Source organism: Paramormyrops kingsleyae, chromosome 18 (genome assembly GCF_048594095.1).
Source record: "Paramormyrops kingsleyae isolate MSU_618 chromosome 18, PKINGS_0.4, whole genome shotgun sequence".
In the NCBI taxonomy this organism is placed as follows: domain Eukaryota; kingdom Metazoa; phylum Chordata; class Actinopteri; order Osteoglossiformes; family Mormyridae; genus Paramormyrops; species Paramormyrops kingsleyae.
In genome coordinates this window covers 11601693-11616026 of record NC_132814.1, presented here as the reverse complement: position 1 = coordinate 11616026, position 14334 = coordinate 11601693, and the positions used below count along the sequence as shown (strand labels likewise).

The 14334-nt window shown below is 41.4% G+C and overlaps 1 protein-coding gene across 2 annotated transcripts; it reads left to right on the top strand.

Moving 5' to 3' along the window:
- cul4b (cullin 4B) lies at positions 1-14114 on the top strand. Of its 2 annotated transcripts, XM_023800551.2 has the most exons (21): positions 2-417; positions 507-789; positions 1438-1553; positions 2382-2485; positions 2702-2771; positions 2885-2958; positions 3931-4093; positions 7328-7417; positions 7527-7609; positions 7737-7804; positions 7965-8083; positions 8699-8891; positions 9198-9302; positions 9385-9495; positions 9718-9803; positions 9907-10014; positions 10121-10234; positions 10398-10503; positions 11175-11347; positions 11522-11674; positions 12027-14114. In XM_023800551.2, exons 1-21 carry the CDS (start codon positions 415-417, stop codon positions 12120-12122), a joined length of 2418 nt encoding a protein of 805 aa, XP_023656319.1. In that variant the 5' UTR covers positions 2-414; the 3' UTR covers positions 12123-14114. The 2 variants fall into 2 exon arrangements, with proteins under 2 accessions (XP_023656318.1, XP_023656319.1); XM_023800550.2 differs by having other exon boundaries at positions 1-789.
- The last annotated feature ends 220 nt before the right edge of the window (positions 14115-14334 follow it).

The following is a 14334-nucleotide window of genomic DNA, read 5'->3' as shown; positions in this document are numbered from 1 at the left end:
ACTTAATTAAAACAAACCTTTGGTTATGTTCAGGTGCTCACTTTCTGATGTAACAATGCATTTATTACCTTTGGGTAAAAGTAAGAGTCAGAAGTTTAAAAAAAGCCCAACCATAAGAACGCGACATTGGTCAACAGGAAGTGATATACCGCCATGTTTTTTCTGCCAATAACAAGAAAAAGAGGCTCTAGAGTGGAGCTGTAGTTTAATTTTATTGTCTGTTTTCAATTAGAAAAAGAAACGTAGACGCTGGGGATTGTTAAGAAGTTAGCTCAACGCGTCGGGGACGGATATCGAGGCTTTTAGGATTAGCAGATTAGCTATTTGATTTTGTAATTTTTTTCATGTTTCCAACAGGTTTATCTTCCCCTAATCCCCCAGCGCCAGCTCAGGACGTTAGACCAGCAGCTTCTGATGGTAATAACGGCAGCTCCACGTCCAAGAAGAGGAAAATAAACAGTTCCGATAAGGAAGACTTTGACTCGGTGTCTTCGTCTCCCCCGAAGATAATCAGCAATTCCTCGGCGTCTTGCTCCGGCGCGGCCGTTTCCCACCACAACCAGAAGAAGTTGAGGTTTGAGGACTCAGTCGATTTCATTGGACTGGATGTGAAAATGGCTGAGGAGTCCTCGTCGGCATCGTCTTCTAACAAGGCTAAAATGTTCCTGGCCGCCGGTGTCGGCCACCACGCAAACGGGCTGACCAAGTCGGCCGGCACCGGCACTGGCACTTTCTCCAACAACAGCAAACCCGGGGCCGCTAAGAAACTAGTTATCAAGAACTTTAAAGGTACCCGGCCAGATAACCAGCAGGCTGTTTGGCTAATTAGGCGCTTATTGCGATTGTGCATCATTTTTGTAATCCCCAAAAAGAAAAACGGACATCACATGCATCCATCGCCCTGTAAAGTTTAACCCCGAACGCAGTTTAATTATAGGAGCATTATCTCGGTTTTGTCCGGCTTCAATCCCGATGGAAATCTGTCTGTAAAATTTCCAGTCGAGTATAACTTATTACTTTTTCTTCATAAAATATCACTTTACCCGACTATTTTTAGAAACATGTTAGATTGACAAATTGGTAGCTATTGACCTATAAACAGTCTGACCAGCATGTCAACAACTAATGAACCGAGAGCACCTGTGACGTTCATCCTGCAAAGTCATATTTTTCTCCTTAAAAATTCCTTTTGCAGTTTAGGAAACTATGGTATGAACGGTAGGGCAATTTTAACAAATTGAAATATTGCAAATCCACAGAAATTTAAATGTGATGCCCATCATAGATGATAATAGGGGTTATTCTGATGCTAAGCTGTTTGTATGTGAAGTCCCTTTTTTCAGTAAAGACTCATTCAAACAAGAAAGAATATTTGATTTTTTGGTACTGAAATTTTTTGTTTAATCTCATCTGAAAATCACCATCTTTTGCTTCCAGAAAAGCCTAAATTGCCAGAAAACTACACTGATGAAACTTGGCAGAAACTGAAAGAGGCTGTGGAGGCCGTTCAGAACAGCACATCGATCAAGTATAACCTGGAGGAGCTGTACCAGGTGAGGTGTGCCCTGGGGGATGAGCTGCCTGTGCTGTGGCAGTCTGCCACCCTCCAGGTGGGCTTGTTATGCCAAGAGCCCACAGGTGGCATGGATGTAAAGCCATGAACTATTGCCTTCATCTTGTTGATAACAGGAGGACTGAGTTTCTTTTGAGGCCGGATGAGATCATGTCAATTTCTTTTGGAAATGCATGATCTCTAGTCATTGGTGATACGTGTAGATACTCACTCCTGCTTTTTCGTCTATTCAGAACATCTGGCGATGCTGTTAATGCGTTTTCTATGTGTGGCTCAGCAGGCTATGCCTCTGTGCCTGTTATCAGAAGGTCGCCGGTTCAAGCCTGGACTTAACAGAATAGTCATGGCTGCAGGTCCTTGAGCCCCAGCTCCATGGCCACTGCTACGGGTGGCTGCCCTTCGCGGACAGCTCGCTCTCACCTACAGAGAGCAAGTGGGGGAAGCATCAAGAGAATTTCCCCACGGGGGTCAATGAAATATCGATAATCATTATTATTAATAAAGTAGTAAAACCATGAGCACCAACTAAATAACCGTTCATTCCAGTAAAGGTGCTGAATTGATTCTTTATGCTTTTTCTTCCAGTTGAGCCCTCATGTCTGAGATCCCTTCTCCCGTTATGAATGATCATTTACTATTCTAAAGGGACCTTTCTTCCAGGGTGGAGATTCAGGGAATGTTTCCTATCAGCAGCTGATCGTTTTCTTGTGCCTGAGTGCTGTTCTGCCAGTGTACAAACAGTACTGTGTCATTACCCTGCTTGTAAGCATTATTCTTATGAATTCTGTTTTCTCGCTTTGCATTACAGGCTGTCGAGAATCTTTGCTCCCATAAGATTTCTCCAAAGCTTTATAAGCAGCTAAGGCTCGTCTGCGAAGATCACATAAAGGCTCAAATTCACCAATTCAGAGAATATCCTTTCCTCTCCTCTTCAGTCTTCAAGACATGTAAAAGTATCATTGTTCTTTTTAATGTTATGGTTTAATTGTATACATTATTGTACAGTGTATCGTGCCAGTTATCCTGAGTGAGATTCCTGTGTGTAATTTCATGGTGGTCTGATGTGATAAGCTAATCATGGGGGATAGGTGCAATTTTTTATTTATTTTCCCTTAATTCCAACTTCACGGAGGCATTGGACAGCGTGCTATTCTTGAAGAAGATAGACAAATGCTGGCAAGATCATTGCAGACAAATGGTAAAGTGACTAATAAACTGTTGATGAATTATACAATTTTATTTAAAGAAAGTTGCCTGAAATAATTTATGTCCTAAAGGTTTTTTTTTTTTTTTTTTTTTTTTTTTAAACAGATCATGATTAGAAGTATCTTTCTATTTTTGGATCGAACATACGTACTGCAGAATTCAATGCTTCCCTCCATTTGGTAAGTGGTCATTTCCCTTCATCTCTTTTCCACAGTGCTGGTCCTAACCCACCTACTCTAACTGAAGGACTCTGGATGCTGTTGGAGATGAGTTTAAAGTTCTAAGTGTTAGCAGGTTTAATAAGTAGTTTCAGTATGTTCCAGTGGTTTGGGTTTGGTCGCATTTACTTAGACTTTTATGCCTAATATTCCTGACTTTTATAGCCTAATATTCCTTTTATTCAGGGAAAATACCTTGTTACGGGCAAGGAAGTGATTTGTTGTTGTGGTTCTGTGGTCAAAGTATGGTGCTTTGACCAGGCAAGTGGTGATAGTCACTCTAGGCAGCAATTTCTAGTGCAACTATTCACTGTCCAGGGTTGAAGACATGGGAGACTGAATGGTTTAAACAAGTAGATTGGTATTGATGCCTTGAGAAGAGAAACTAGTTGATTAACAGTTTAACAGTTAATGCTTAAATCGTTGCCTACGTCATAATCTAGGTCTGATGGGTTGGTGCATAGCTGATGTCTAAGAACTGAAGAACCAATCAGAATGTGTAAACTGGAAGGGGGGGGGTGTCAAATCCCTCACAGACTAGCCAATGGGATGTGATTTCCTGACTAACCAATGATAATCAAATAATAATAGCAAGAGCTGTGTAAATTAAGCTCGGGGCAAGGCTGTTCTTCGGAATTGGGATAGACTAGTGATGGCCAAATGAAACGGCGTGAACCACTTGCTGTGTTTTCTGACCCCACTAGATGGTGCTACCTGTCAAACAAAAATGGGCTCACAACACAAAGCTAAGCAAAGCCAGTCTAGTGTGGTCAAGAAATACAGCGAATAGTCCATGACACTTCGTTTGGCCATCACTAGGATAGATTTTTCCTTTGGTAAAAGAGAACTGAAAATGAATTGGCTTCTGCTCTCTCCTGTCAGTGTTTTTGGTGCTTCCACAGGGATAAACACACAGCTCCACTTTCTTTGCAGGGACATGGGCTTGGAGCTCTTCAGATTCTACATCATCAGTGACCAGAAGGTGCAGAACAAGACGATCGACGGCATCTTGCTGCTGATCGAGCGGGAGCGCAGCGGCGAGGCCGTGGACCGCAGTTTGCTGCGCAGCCTCCTCAGCATGTTGTCTGACCTGCAGGTGAGCTGCACACATTTTTTTGCCGCCATTTTTGTGACAAGAACAAATGAGTTAGTTTTCCATTAAAAGAAAAGAAAAAAAAAGTTATGTTACCTTAATTTAGAGGTAAGACCTTAAATTGAAGCCTTGGTCTCAACAACGATTCCCTGTCATGATGGAAGGTCGTAGCTAGGAAGGCCTATGGACAACTGCAGCAGATCTCATTGATCCAGACCTGCTGACTTTTTAATTTAAATGTTCCATAGGGTTTGCTGTGTGTTAATATGAGACATTCTGAGGTGGGGTTGCAAAATTCTGGGAATTCTCTGTTAATTCCTGTATATTCCCAGTCATTCCCATGAAAAGTTTCCGACTTGGAATATTTCCAAAATTTCCCATCTTAACTTCCCATGGAATGGAAAGTTTCCAGAAATGTACCACCCCTTGGGCAGCCATCCTACTCCAAGGTGACTGTTGGGATGGACTCTTTAAAATGTATTTATATTTTTTTTAATTTGTGACATGCAGTCGTACTTGTACAACATACAGTGGAATACTTGTTAGAGAAATTATAATGTAAAATATATAGAATATAATACATGATTAATTGCACTGGTGATACTGAAGCATAATTCTGAGGCTGTAATGTAATTTTATTGTGAAGCTACACTAAGTAAAAAATAGGCCTGTATCTCAAAAGTTTGGCCCATTTTAAAATAAATGTTGAATTGGGGGGATGTTCAAAAATTACTTCTGCATTAGGCTTCATGAAATAAAATGAACCAAGCACTGGATTTGCATAAACATTCATTAAGAATGGGGGTGGTCTCTTATGCTTGGGGATTTTAATTAGGTGGCTGATATCTCCAGTGCCCTGAGGTAAGGTTATAAGTTTGTTTATTAAAGATAACAGCATAAAGGTTGCCTATTGGAGAAGTGATTTGTTGAACAAGCAGTTCCTCACGCCAGTTGAGGGCTGGGCGACATGCTTACAAGATTCTGCATCTTTCACTTGTTGAAGTTATCTGATAGACAGCAATGCTATCTAATATAATACAGTTTTATACCGTCTGAAAGACATTGACGTAGAAAAGCATCGCTTAGTTTATGATCCACTGGATAAATACAGTCATAAGACGGTTTTAGTCTGATGCCGAATCGTTTTTCCGCCTATATACACTATGGTTGGTAAAGTGAAATTTGAGAATGAAACTTTGTCTGTATTTTAGCCTCAAACAACAAACCGACGCTGAGGCACGTCGTCGTGTTTACATGTGAGAGCTGTTCTGGTTACACCGTGGCCGCCTTCTATTTCAGCTGCTTTGCCGGAGCTCGACATCAAGCATACATATGCAAGCTTTTGAGATTAAATATGAAAATATGAAATAATTGTTTTTCTAAGGAATAGAATCCTGCTTTTTGTAGTTATTTCTAGTAGAGCTTTAGCCAGTTTCTGAGTGTTTTTATATCCCTTTATTTATAGGGTTATAATTAAAAAAAAAAAAAAAAAAGAAAAAGTTTTTCCTCCGAAGGGTAGTATGTGTATCATTGTGAAAATGAATATGCACTTTGTTGTGGTGTAACGTGTATAATATTGACGTCTCATGGATTATTAGGGGTGTGTTTTAAAATATGCCTCATTATACACGGGATTACTCTGGAATACTTTAGCCACAACGTAGCCACTTGGACCACCAGTTCTTTGGATTCCAGCTATATGGAATTAATTTTTCTGCGTTATACTTATCCGAAGTTATGAGCCTGAGATTAATGGGTGCGAACATCAATGCATTTTGCATTTGTCAGGTTCTGAGGGTTAAGCAGATTAGTAGTACAGCTAAAATATTAATGAGGCATTTTATGACGCCGAAAAGTAAGTAATCCGTATAAATTCTGCATAGCCTTATTAAATAAGTGTCAGACTTTAAACTGCGAAAAGTACTGTTGCACCACCGATGTCTTATTACCTTGTTTAACCACCGTATCTCCTCTCTTAAAAGATGTCCTAGCTAGTGAGCTGTCCCTTTCTTCACTGCCACTTCAGTGCATGTCACACTGAAGTATACTAAACCATAGTATACCAAAACAGTATTATGTGGTGTGCTGCACTACAGTGCATATCACACTGAAGTAGGGCTGGGATGATTATTTGACGTAATCGACGGCGTCGATTATAAAAATGCGCCGACGTGGAATTTTAGTGTTGACGCATTGTGTAAAACTACGTAAATGTTTTGTAACTGCAATGCACTAAGTGATAAGCTAAACATATTGTAAGGGAAAATACTTTATCCCCTCAGGAGCATGCAGTCTTCCAAAGTTTGGGAATACTTCAGTCATGACACCTTTTCGGCACCTCTTTGCTGTAGCTGACGTTAATGACGCTGTTTCAGCCATTTTATATTTTCTGTTTACTTATTCTGTCATGTAAGAGTGAGACAAATTATCGTTTACGACTACTCTTACACACTGTAACCTAAATCGTTCCTTGCTCACTGAAGTAAGCTTAACTATAAGCTACCTTTGCTAGTGTTTGTTAAAAACATGTTTCTCTAGTTATGAAATCATCCCATGTTTTAGCATGTTTCAACATTAAAGTCAAATTGGTGTACTGAAATAGAGTAAAAACTCAATTATTAATTATTAAACTATTGCAGACATTACTAACTTCAGTCGAACATAGAAATCCTATTGAATTGAGATTTGCCTTTTTTGTTAATGCTCTAATGTTTTAAGAAATTGAAAAGTTAATTAGAATTTCAGATTTGTGTGTGCGGGGCAGGGGGTGAATTGTTGTATTAAATGACTAACTTGAAAATAATTGTCAATAAATTCATCAGATCAATCGAAAAATTGGTTAGATTAGTTGAATGATCGAAAAAATAATTGCTAGATTAATTGTTTAAAGAATAATAGTTTGGGACAGCACTACACTGAAGTATACCAAAACAGTATTATGTGGTGTGGTGTTTATATAGATTACTAACTTTTGAGTGTCTCAAAACGCATCTCATTAATATTTTAGCTGTACTACCAATTTGCTTAACAAACTGGGTGTAGATAAATGTCTGTATAATACCGAAAAACTGGCATCTGTCGAAACGTTTCGCCTGCCTTCTGATGCCCTGGTGGTTATTATGTCACGCATACGCAGTATTAATATGACATTGCCCAGTCCTACACCAGTTGTATCGGTGTTCTTTCATTTGTTATAGTTTGAAAGCAGTTTATTGATGAGATCCCATCCCCTGGCAGATCTACCAGGATTCGTTCGAGCAGCGATTTTTGGAGGAGACGAACCGGCTCTATGCTGCAGAGGGACAGCGTCTTATGCAGGAGAGAGAGGTGACTTGTGTTTCTTAAGGGTCTGGGGCTCAGGCCTCTGCATAGTATCTGCACAAGCCTTGCATTTACGAAGTATACAGGCTAACCTCCCTCTGCTGCAACGTGACAGGTTCCGGAGTATCTGCACCACGTAAACAAACGTTTGGAAGAGGAGGCGGACAGAGTTATTACGTATTTAGACCAGAGCACACAGTAAGTCATCAGGCGTTAAGCTAGCTTGCTGCCTGCTTGTCTCTCTCTCAGGCTTTTGTTTTGGCGTAAAAAGACTTTAATGTGTTTGTTATCCTGATAACTTAATCGTGTTTCTCTTCTTACAAAGAAAACCCCTGATCGCAACTGTGGAAAAACAGCTCCTGGGTGAACACCTGACGACGACTCTCCAGAAAGGTACGTCTCTCAGAAGCACGTTAGTCTTTTCACAAGTTCTGCTATTAACATCGGCTAGTGTTTTTTCCTCTAAGTTTATGTGCCAGTTTTTTTGTTTTGTTTTTTAACCTACTGTCTTTGCTTGTTTTTTTTCCCCCCAATTTTTCCTGCTTGCATCCAGGCCTGAACCACCTTCTAGATGAGAACCGAATCCAGGACCTGTCACTGCTATATCAGCTTTTCAGCCGAGTAAGAGGGGGCGTGCAGGTTCTGCTGCAGCACTGGATAGAGTACATTAAGGTAGGCGAAGGAGGCTTGTGTTTTTGTGTGTTTCTCAATACCAAGAACGCAAAGATTGAACTTGGCAAGAGCCGTCTTGTTAATTTGCCTCCCAAAGACAAACTTGGGGTGGAGTGAATCACGGGATTGGACTCGTTTGCCGAGGATGCAGCTGATATCTGGTTTCCTTGATATTTGGGGCGGAGCAAGACCAAAACCCAGGGATTTTTACCGTCCTCTGTACTGTGTTCTTAGTATTGGAAGTCGTTTTTGGCAATGAAAGACGATGTAAAACGGGCACACAAGTACGGTCAAGTACACATTTTGAGAAACACACTATGTGTTGGATTGATGGAAATAAAATGTATCTGTATGGTGAAGAATTAAGATGGCTGGATTGGTATTTTTCAGTTGCATTTCTTGATGGCGCTTTTTTTATGACAGGTATGCAACCATAGCTATTTTGATAGATTTGAAATGTTAAGTTTACCAGAAGGTAATGTCAGTTTTGTGATTTCAGGGTCCATATGATTGCTTAAACACCTTGAGCTTAGAGTGTTAGTGAACATTGGTAATTGTAAAACAAAAGACCTCTAACAGAACATCTTGTTTCTGGTGGCTGTTGACATTTCTCAGGCCTTTGGAAGCACCATAGTCATCAACCCCGAGAAGGATAAGACCATGGTGCAGGAGCTCTTGGACTTCAAGGACAAAGTGGATCACATCATAGATGTCTGCTTCTTGAAGAATGAGAAGTTTGTCAATGCCATGAAGGAGGCCTTTGAGACCTTCATAAACAAACGACCAAATAAACCTGCAGAGCTCATTGGTTAAGTTTCCATTCAGTTACCATTTGTCGTGGTATAATTCCAGATTGTGGTGGTTTAATTTTAGCTATAAGTGCAGAATGAAAGCAGGATCTTTTTATTTGACTGAACATCAGATTTAAGCCAATTGAAGCTTCTTGGTGTTAATAAAGACCTGTCTTTTCTATCGTTGTTCATGGTTACCACATCCCCAATTTTTTGCAAATGTATTAACATAAAACGTTTGTTCTATGAGCCCAGATATCTTGCAGAAAAACTCAAAGTTCCCAAAACGTCACAATTCTTTTTTTTTTTCGTTTCATTTTCAGCTAAATATGTGGATTCAAAGCTTAGGGCTGGGAACAAAGAAGCCACAGATGAGGAGCTGGAGAAGATGCTGGACAAAATCATGATCATATTCAGATTCATATATGGTGAGTCGTCCTTGGTGGTGCTTTGTATTGTAATGATTCTGATGTCGCTGGGTTTTCACTCTGGCTGCCGTCGTATGAACAGGAAAAGACGTATTTGAAGCCTTCTACAAGAAGGATCTCGCCAAGCGGTTGCTGGTCGGGAAGAGTGCCTCCGTGGACGCTGAGAAGTCCATGCTGTCCAAACTAAAGCACGGTCCGTACCACCCGCCGAATGGAGCTTCTGAATTTCACGTAAATGCTGGAGGTGGATGTGACCACCAGCTAGGTGCTCAGAAACATGGCCTGCTGGTCTAGACCCTTTTTCTAGAGGTGACACTACATAAGTAAAAAGTAGCCACTTTTTTCTTGGATGTGGGTCTGGTTGACCACCTTTCTTGCGTTGCATTGTTTTAAATACTCTGCCCCCTCCTGGCAGAATGTGGTGCTGCATTCACCAGCAAACTGGAAGGCATGTTCAAGGACATGGAGCTCTCCAAGGACATAATGGTGCAGTTTAAACAGGTGAGTCGGCCCGTGTGTGACCTTGAGACACGTCTACTCTGACGTGTCTTTCTTGTAAACTTGACAGCGGTGGGTTCTTATGAGATGTTTGTCCCTGTTGCAGTATATGCAATGTCAGAACATCCCAGGCAACATTGAGCTGACCGTGAACATCCTCACTATGGGATACTGGCCTACCTATGTGCCTATGGAAGTCCATTTACCTCCCGAGGTCTGTCTGTCTTTCAAGCTACGTGGCCGTTCTTAATAACCAGCCCGTTTATGTTATCTCTCAATGTATATGATAGATCGAATAAGAAAAGTCCTTTTTTTATCAGATGGTGAAACTGCAGGAGATATTCAAGACTTTTTATCTTGGCAAGCATAGTGGTAGAAAACTTCAGTGGCAGTCCACACTGGGACATTGTGTCTTGAAAGCCGAATTTAAGGAGGTACTGTGTTTCTTGGTGTATTATTGTCCTCTGAATGTTAATTGGATGTTTGATGTTGCCACTGCTGCACTTTAATTGTCGCTCAGGGATCACAGACTGTTTATGTCTGAAATATGAGAAATACCATACCGTGCTAAACAATATTTCTCCCAACTCCTTGTAGGGTAAAAAAGAGCTTCAGGTTTCCCTGTTCCAAACACTGGTGCTTCTCATGTTTAACGAAGGAGAAGAGTTCAGTCTGGAGGAAATTAAACAGGCAACAGGAATAGGTTTGTGAGCGTTTTTTCACAGACTGCATGCTGAAATGTCCTGTTTTTCGGAAACGTTTTACTCTGTTATTAGATGCAAAAAAAAAAGTGTCCTGACTAAGACCCAAAGGTGAAATTTCTGCATTCATCCAGACGGATGTGTGGTTTTCTGTGAATGGAGTGGTAACTGCCATGTAGCCGGCTGCCAGACATCTGCATGTGCTTGGCCTTCTTGGCTTCGGCTTTAAAGGATGTTCTGTCTCCAGTGGCCTCCATGGCATATTATCATTTTGTGGAAATTTGTGTATGTTACACAGTGGATTTCAAACAGATGCCCCCTGCCATTATCAGGTCTTTCGAAGCAGTGTTTCCCGACCCAATACTTGGGGACCAAAAGATGGTCCACGTTTTTGCTCCCTCTCAGCTCCCTGCCAGACAGTCCACATTTTTGCTCCCTCTCAGCTCCCTGCCAGACAGTCCACATTTTTGCTCCCTCTCAGCTCCCTGCCAGACAGTCCACGTTTTTGCTCCCTCTCAGCTCCCTGCCAGACAGTCCACGTTTTTGCTCCCTCCCAGCTCCTATAAAGCAAAACTGTGGACCTTCTGGCAGTCCCCAAGGACCGGGTTGAGGAAAACACTGTCTTAGAGGACCCGTATTTTAATTTTATTGTTTTTGGTTTGTACATGCGCAGAGGACAGCGAGCTGCGTCGGACCCTGCAGTCGCTGGCCTGTGGGAAAGCGCGGGTCCTCTCCAAAACACCAAAAAGCAAAGACGTGGAGGACGGCGATAAATTCACCTGCAACGACGACTTCAAGCACAAACTCTTCAGGATAAAGATCAACCAAATCCAGATGAAAGAAACGGTTTGCTGGCCCGTCCTCTCCCTGTCTCTCTCCCTCTTTTGGCCGTAGTTGTTGGCTAGGTGTGCCGCTTCTTCCCAAATCGCCCGCTTTTAGCTGTGTAGGCTTTTTGACAGCGATGCTCAGCTCCCACCGGTGGCGTTTCTGATTCACTCAGAGTGCATCTCATTTCTGCAGGTGGAAGAACAAGCCAGCACCACTGAACGGGTCTTCCAGGACCGGCAATACCAGATAGACGCGGCCATCGTGCGGATCATGAAGATGAGGAAGACCCTTAGCCACAACCTGCTGGTGTCGGAAGTGTACAACCAGCTGAAATTTCCTGTCAAGGTGAGTGAAGGGGCTACCTGAGAAGGCAGTGGGGCTAAACTCCAGCTGGGGGTTGCTGTTTTCCTGAAGGAAAGCATCCTCACTTTTTCACCACGCTTTTTAAAGCACTTGAGGTTTCTCATTGCCTCTGTGGGGTTAAGGACTCCTTGCCCCTGATCAGAAGGTCACCGGTTCAAATCCCCTGACTAAAAGTAATTCCACTGTTTGGCCCTTAACCCCAATTACTCCAGGGACTGACTGATCCTGTTTTCCCAGCTGTCTGTCACTTAAAATAAATCTGCTGTATAAATAAATAAATGTGAATAGCAATGTAAAAGGAGGAACTTGCTATTTTTTCCTGCTCTCTTGGCAGCCTGCTGACCTAAAGAAAAGAATAGAATCACTCATTGACAGGGACTACATGGAACGTGACAAGGAGAACCCAAACCAGTACAACTACGTGGCATAGAGGAGGGGGACGGATCAATACAGAGCAACGGCTCCTTCGAGCACTTGGGCTCCTTCCCCGAGTTTCAGTGGATGTTATTACTACCCTGATCAACCTGGTGACCGATATCTGAATGGACACGCCCCCCCCCCCCCCCCACACACACACTCACACAACTGAGCAGCAAAGCTTGGCTGGCAGAATGTTCTGGCGGACTGCATGCCCAATAGAGAATATCGCCCATCCACAGAATCCAAGGCTGTCCTCGACCACAGCATTAAACCAACCAGGCCCTTTTAAGGAAAGAAAAGTATTTATTTTGGAATCGACTTTGTCTGCTTGTTTATGGCTTATTTTTGTTTTTGTTTTTTTTTAAGATGCTTTTTCTTTTTAAATCACTTTGTGAAAAGGAAAAGGTTCTCATCACTTGTGAAAGAAGAGGGGAAAACTTTGAATAAATTGACATTAATCTGTTCGATTATTGATGTGTCACAGTCCCCTTTCAATGAAACTCCATCTGGGATAAACCCCCCCCCCCCCCCCCCCCCAAGAAAAAAAGATTTGAGGTTTTGGGAATTGTGAGTTTGTTTTTTTCTTCAAGATATCTGGGTTCATAGAACAAAATAGTTATTTCTTGGTACAATTTTTAAAGTGTCAGCATTTGTTAATTCTTCACGCTGCTAAGGATTCTTGCAATCTTTGTCTTCTATCACAGAATATTTAAAATAGAGTAACATTGGCAGTTGCAATTTGCAACAAGAAAGTAGTTCTAGCCTTAAACCATGTTTTTTTGTAATCTGGATTACTGTTATTGATCATTTCAGTACTTATAGATGGACAACCATGAAGCATTTTGACATTTTTTTGTTCTTCAGACCTATGAGGCCGTACAGTCAGAGCAGGCTGGCTCACCTGTAAACAACGGCAGTATTGATGGCTTTGCAAACCATCAAACCATGGTGTCTGGGAGAACTGAAACCTTCCCCATTGCCTCCAATTAAAATGCCCCCCCCCTTTTCCTTTCATATGTATCAGTTTTGCCCTTCCTCCCTTCAATGTTAATCTTCACTTTTGTTGCCTGAGTGCTATACGTGAGAGTTCAGTTTTTGTGCTTTATAGTATATAGTGTATCAGACTTGTTTTGCAGCTGTTTTGTGTGGGGAGGGGGGAGCAGTTGACACAGATTATTTTATAAAGAGACGCCATGACTAAAACAGCTGAGCCAGTGGAATCCAGAATGTTATCAATCAAAAGAGGGTTAAGCGTGATTAAGCAAACAAAGAAAGCCAGCTTGTCTTTGACAGTATCTACTGGGATAAGATATGTCCACCAGCACGCCACGTTTAATGAGAGCGAAATGTTACTTCTGATGTCTAGACATTGGTGGATTCTAGTTTTCTACTGATATTAAGTGAAAACTGTGCCAAATTTTATTAGGTTTTAAGTTGGTTTGTGTTTACAGCCTTGTCCTAACATTGTTCTCTGGGTGGTTGGTCGGGAAAAAAAATCAACCCAACAGAATCATGTTTGATAATTAATACAGATCATGACCAATGAAGCGATGCATTGGCATGAGAAAGATAAATATCCTGTGTAAAAAGGGTTTTGAAGGTGATTTTGTTTGGATTTAATATTCAGCTATGAATTGCATTGGTCACCAGTCAAAGTATGGAAATGTTTTAATGAAAGAAATTTGCGAGCCTCCAGTTCATCCCCTTCCACCGATTCTCTTACCGTTGCACGTTAAGCACAAAGCGCTGTAAACTTGTTTTAAGAAATTCTTGGGTTTTAGGCCAAATTAATCCTTTTTAATGTTAGAGGATCCACTTTTCAAAATGAGGCTTTGAACGGGCATGTTAAGGTCTCCAAGTTAAGTATCATAGCTGATAATCTTTCATACTTTGCAAAAAGGTTGATAAGGGTGTGTTACATAATGTAAATAGTAAACCCTTTGAGAGAGAATGGGTGTGTACTAGTTTGTGTGTGCCAATAAATATTCAAAAAAAGTTTGTACTTGTTCATTGCTGGATTTCAAGTGTTACGGCTTTACGGACAAGTCTAGATAACACCATTATATTATAAACCGTAGCTGTAAGTTTTAATGAATTTCCCATTATTGCTAGTCTATGGTTATTGCAAGCAGGTCAATCTGGGTGGTCGGATGCTTTTCTTACCTCTCCGGGATCCGTTTCTGGTTTTCCGTCATACTGTCGGACCCCTGTGTTCACACCGG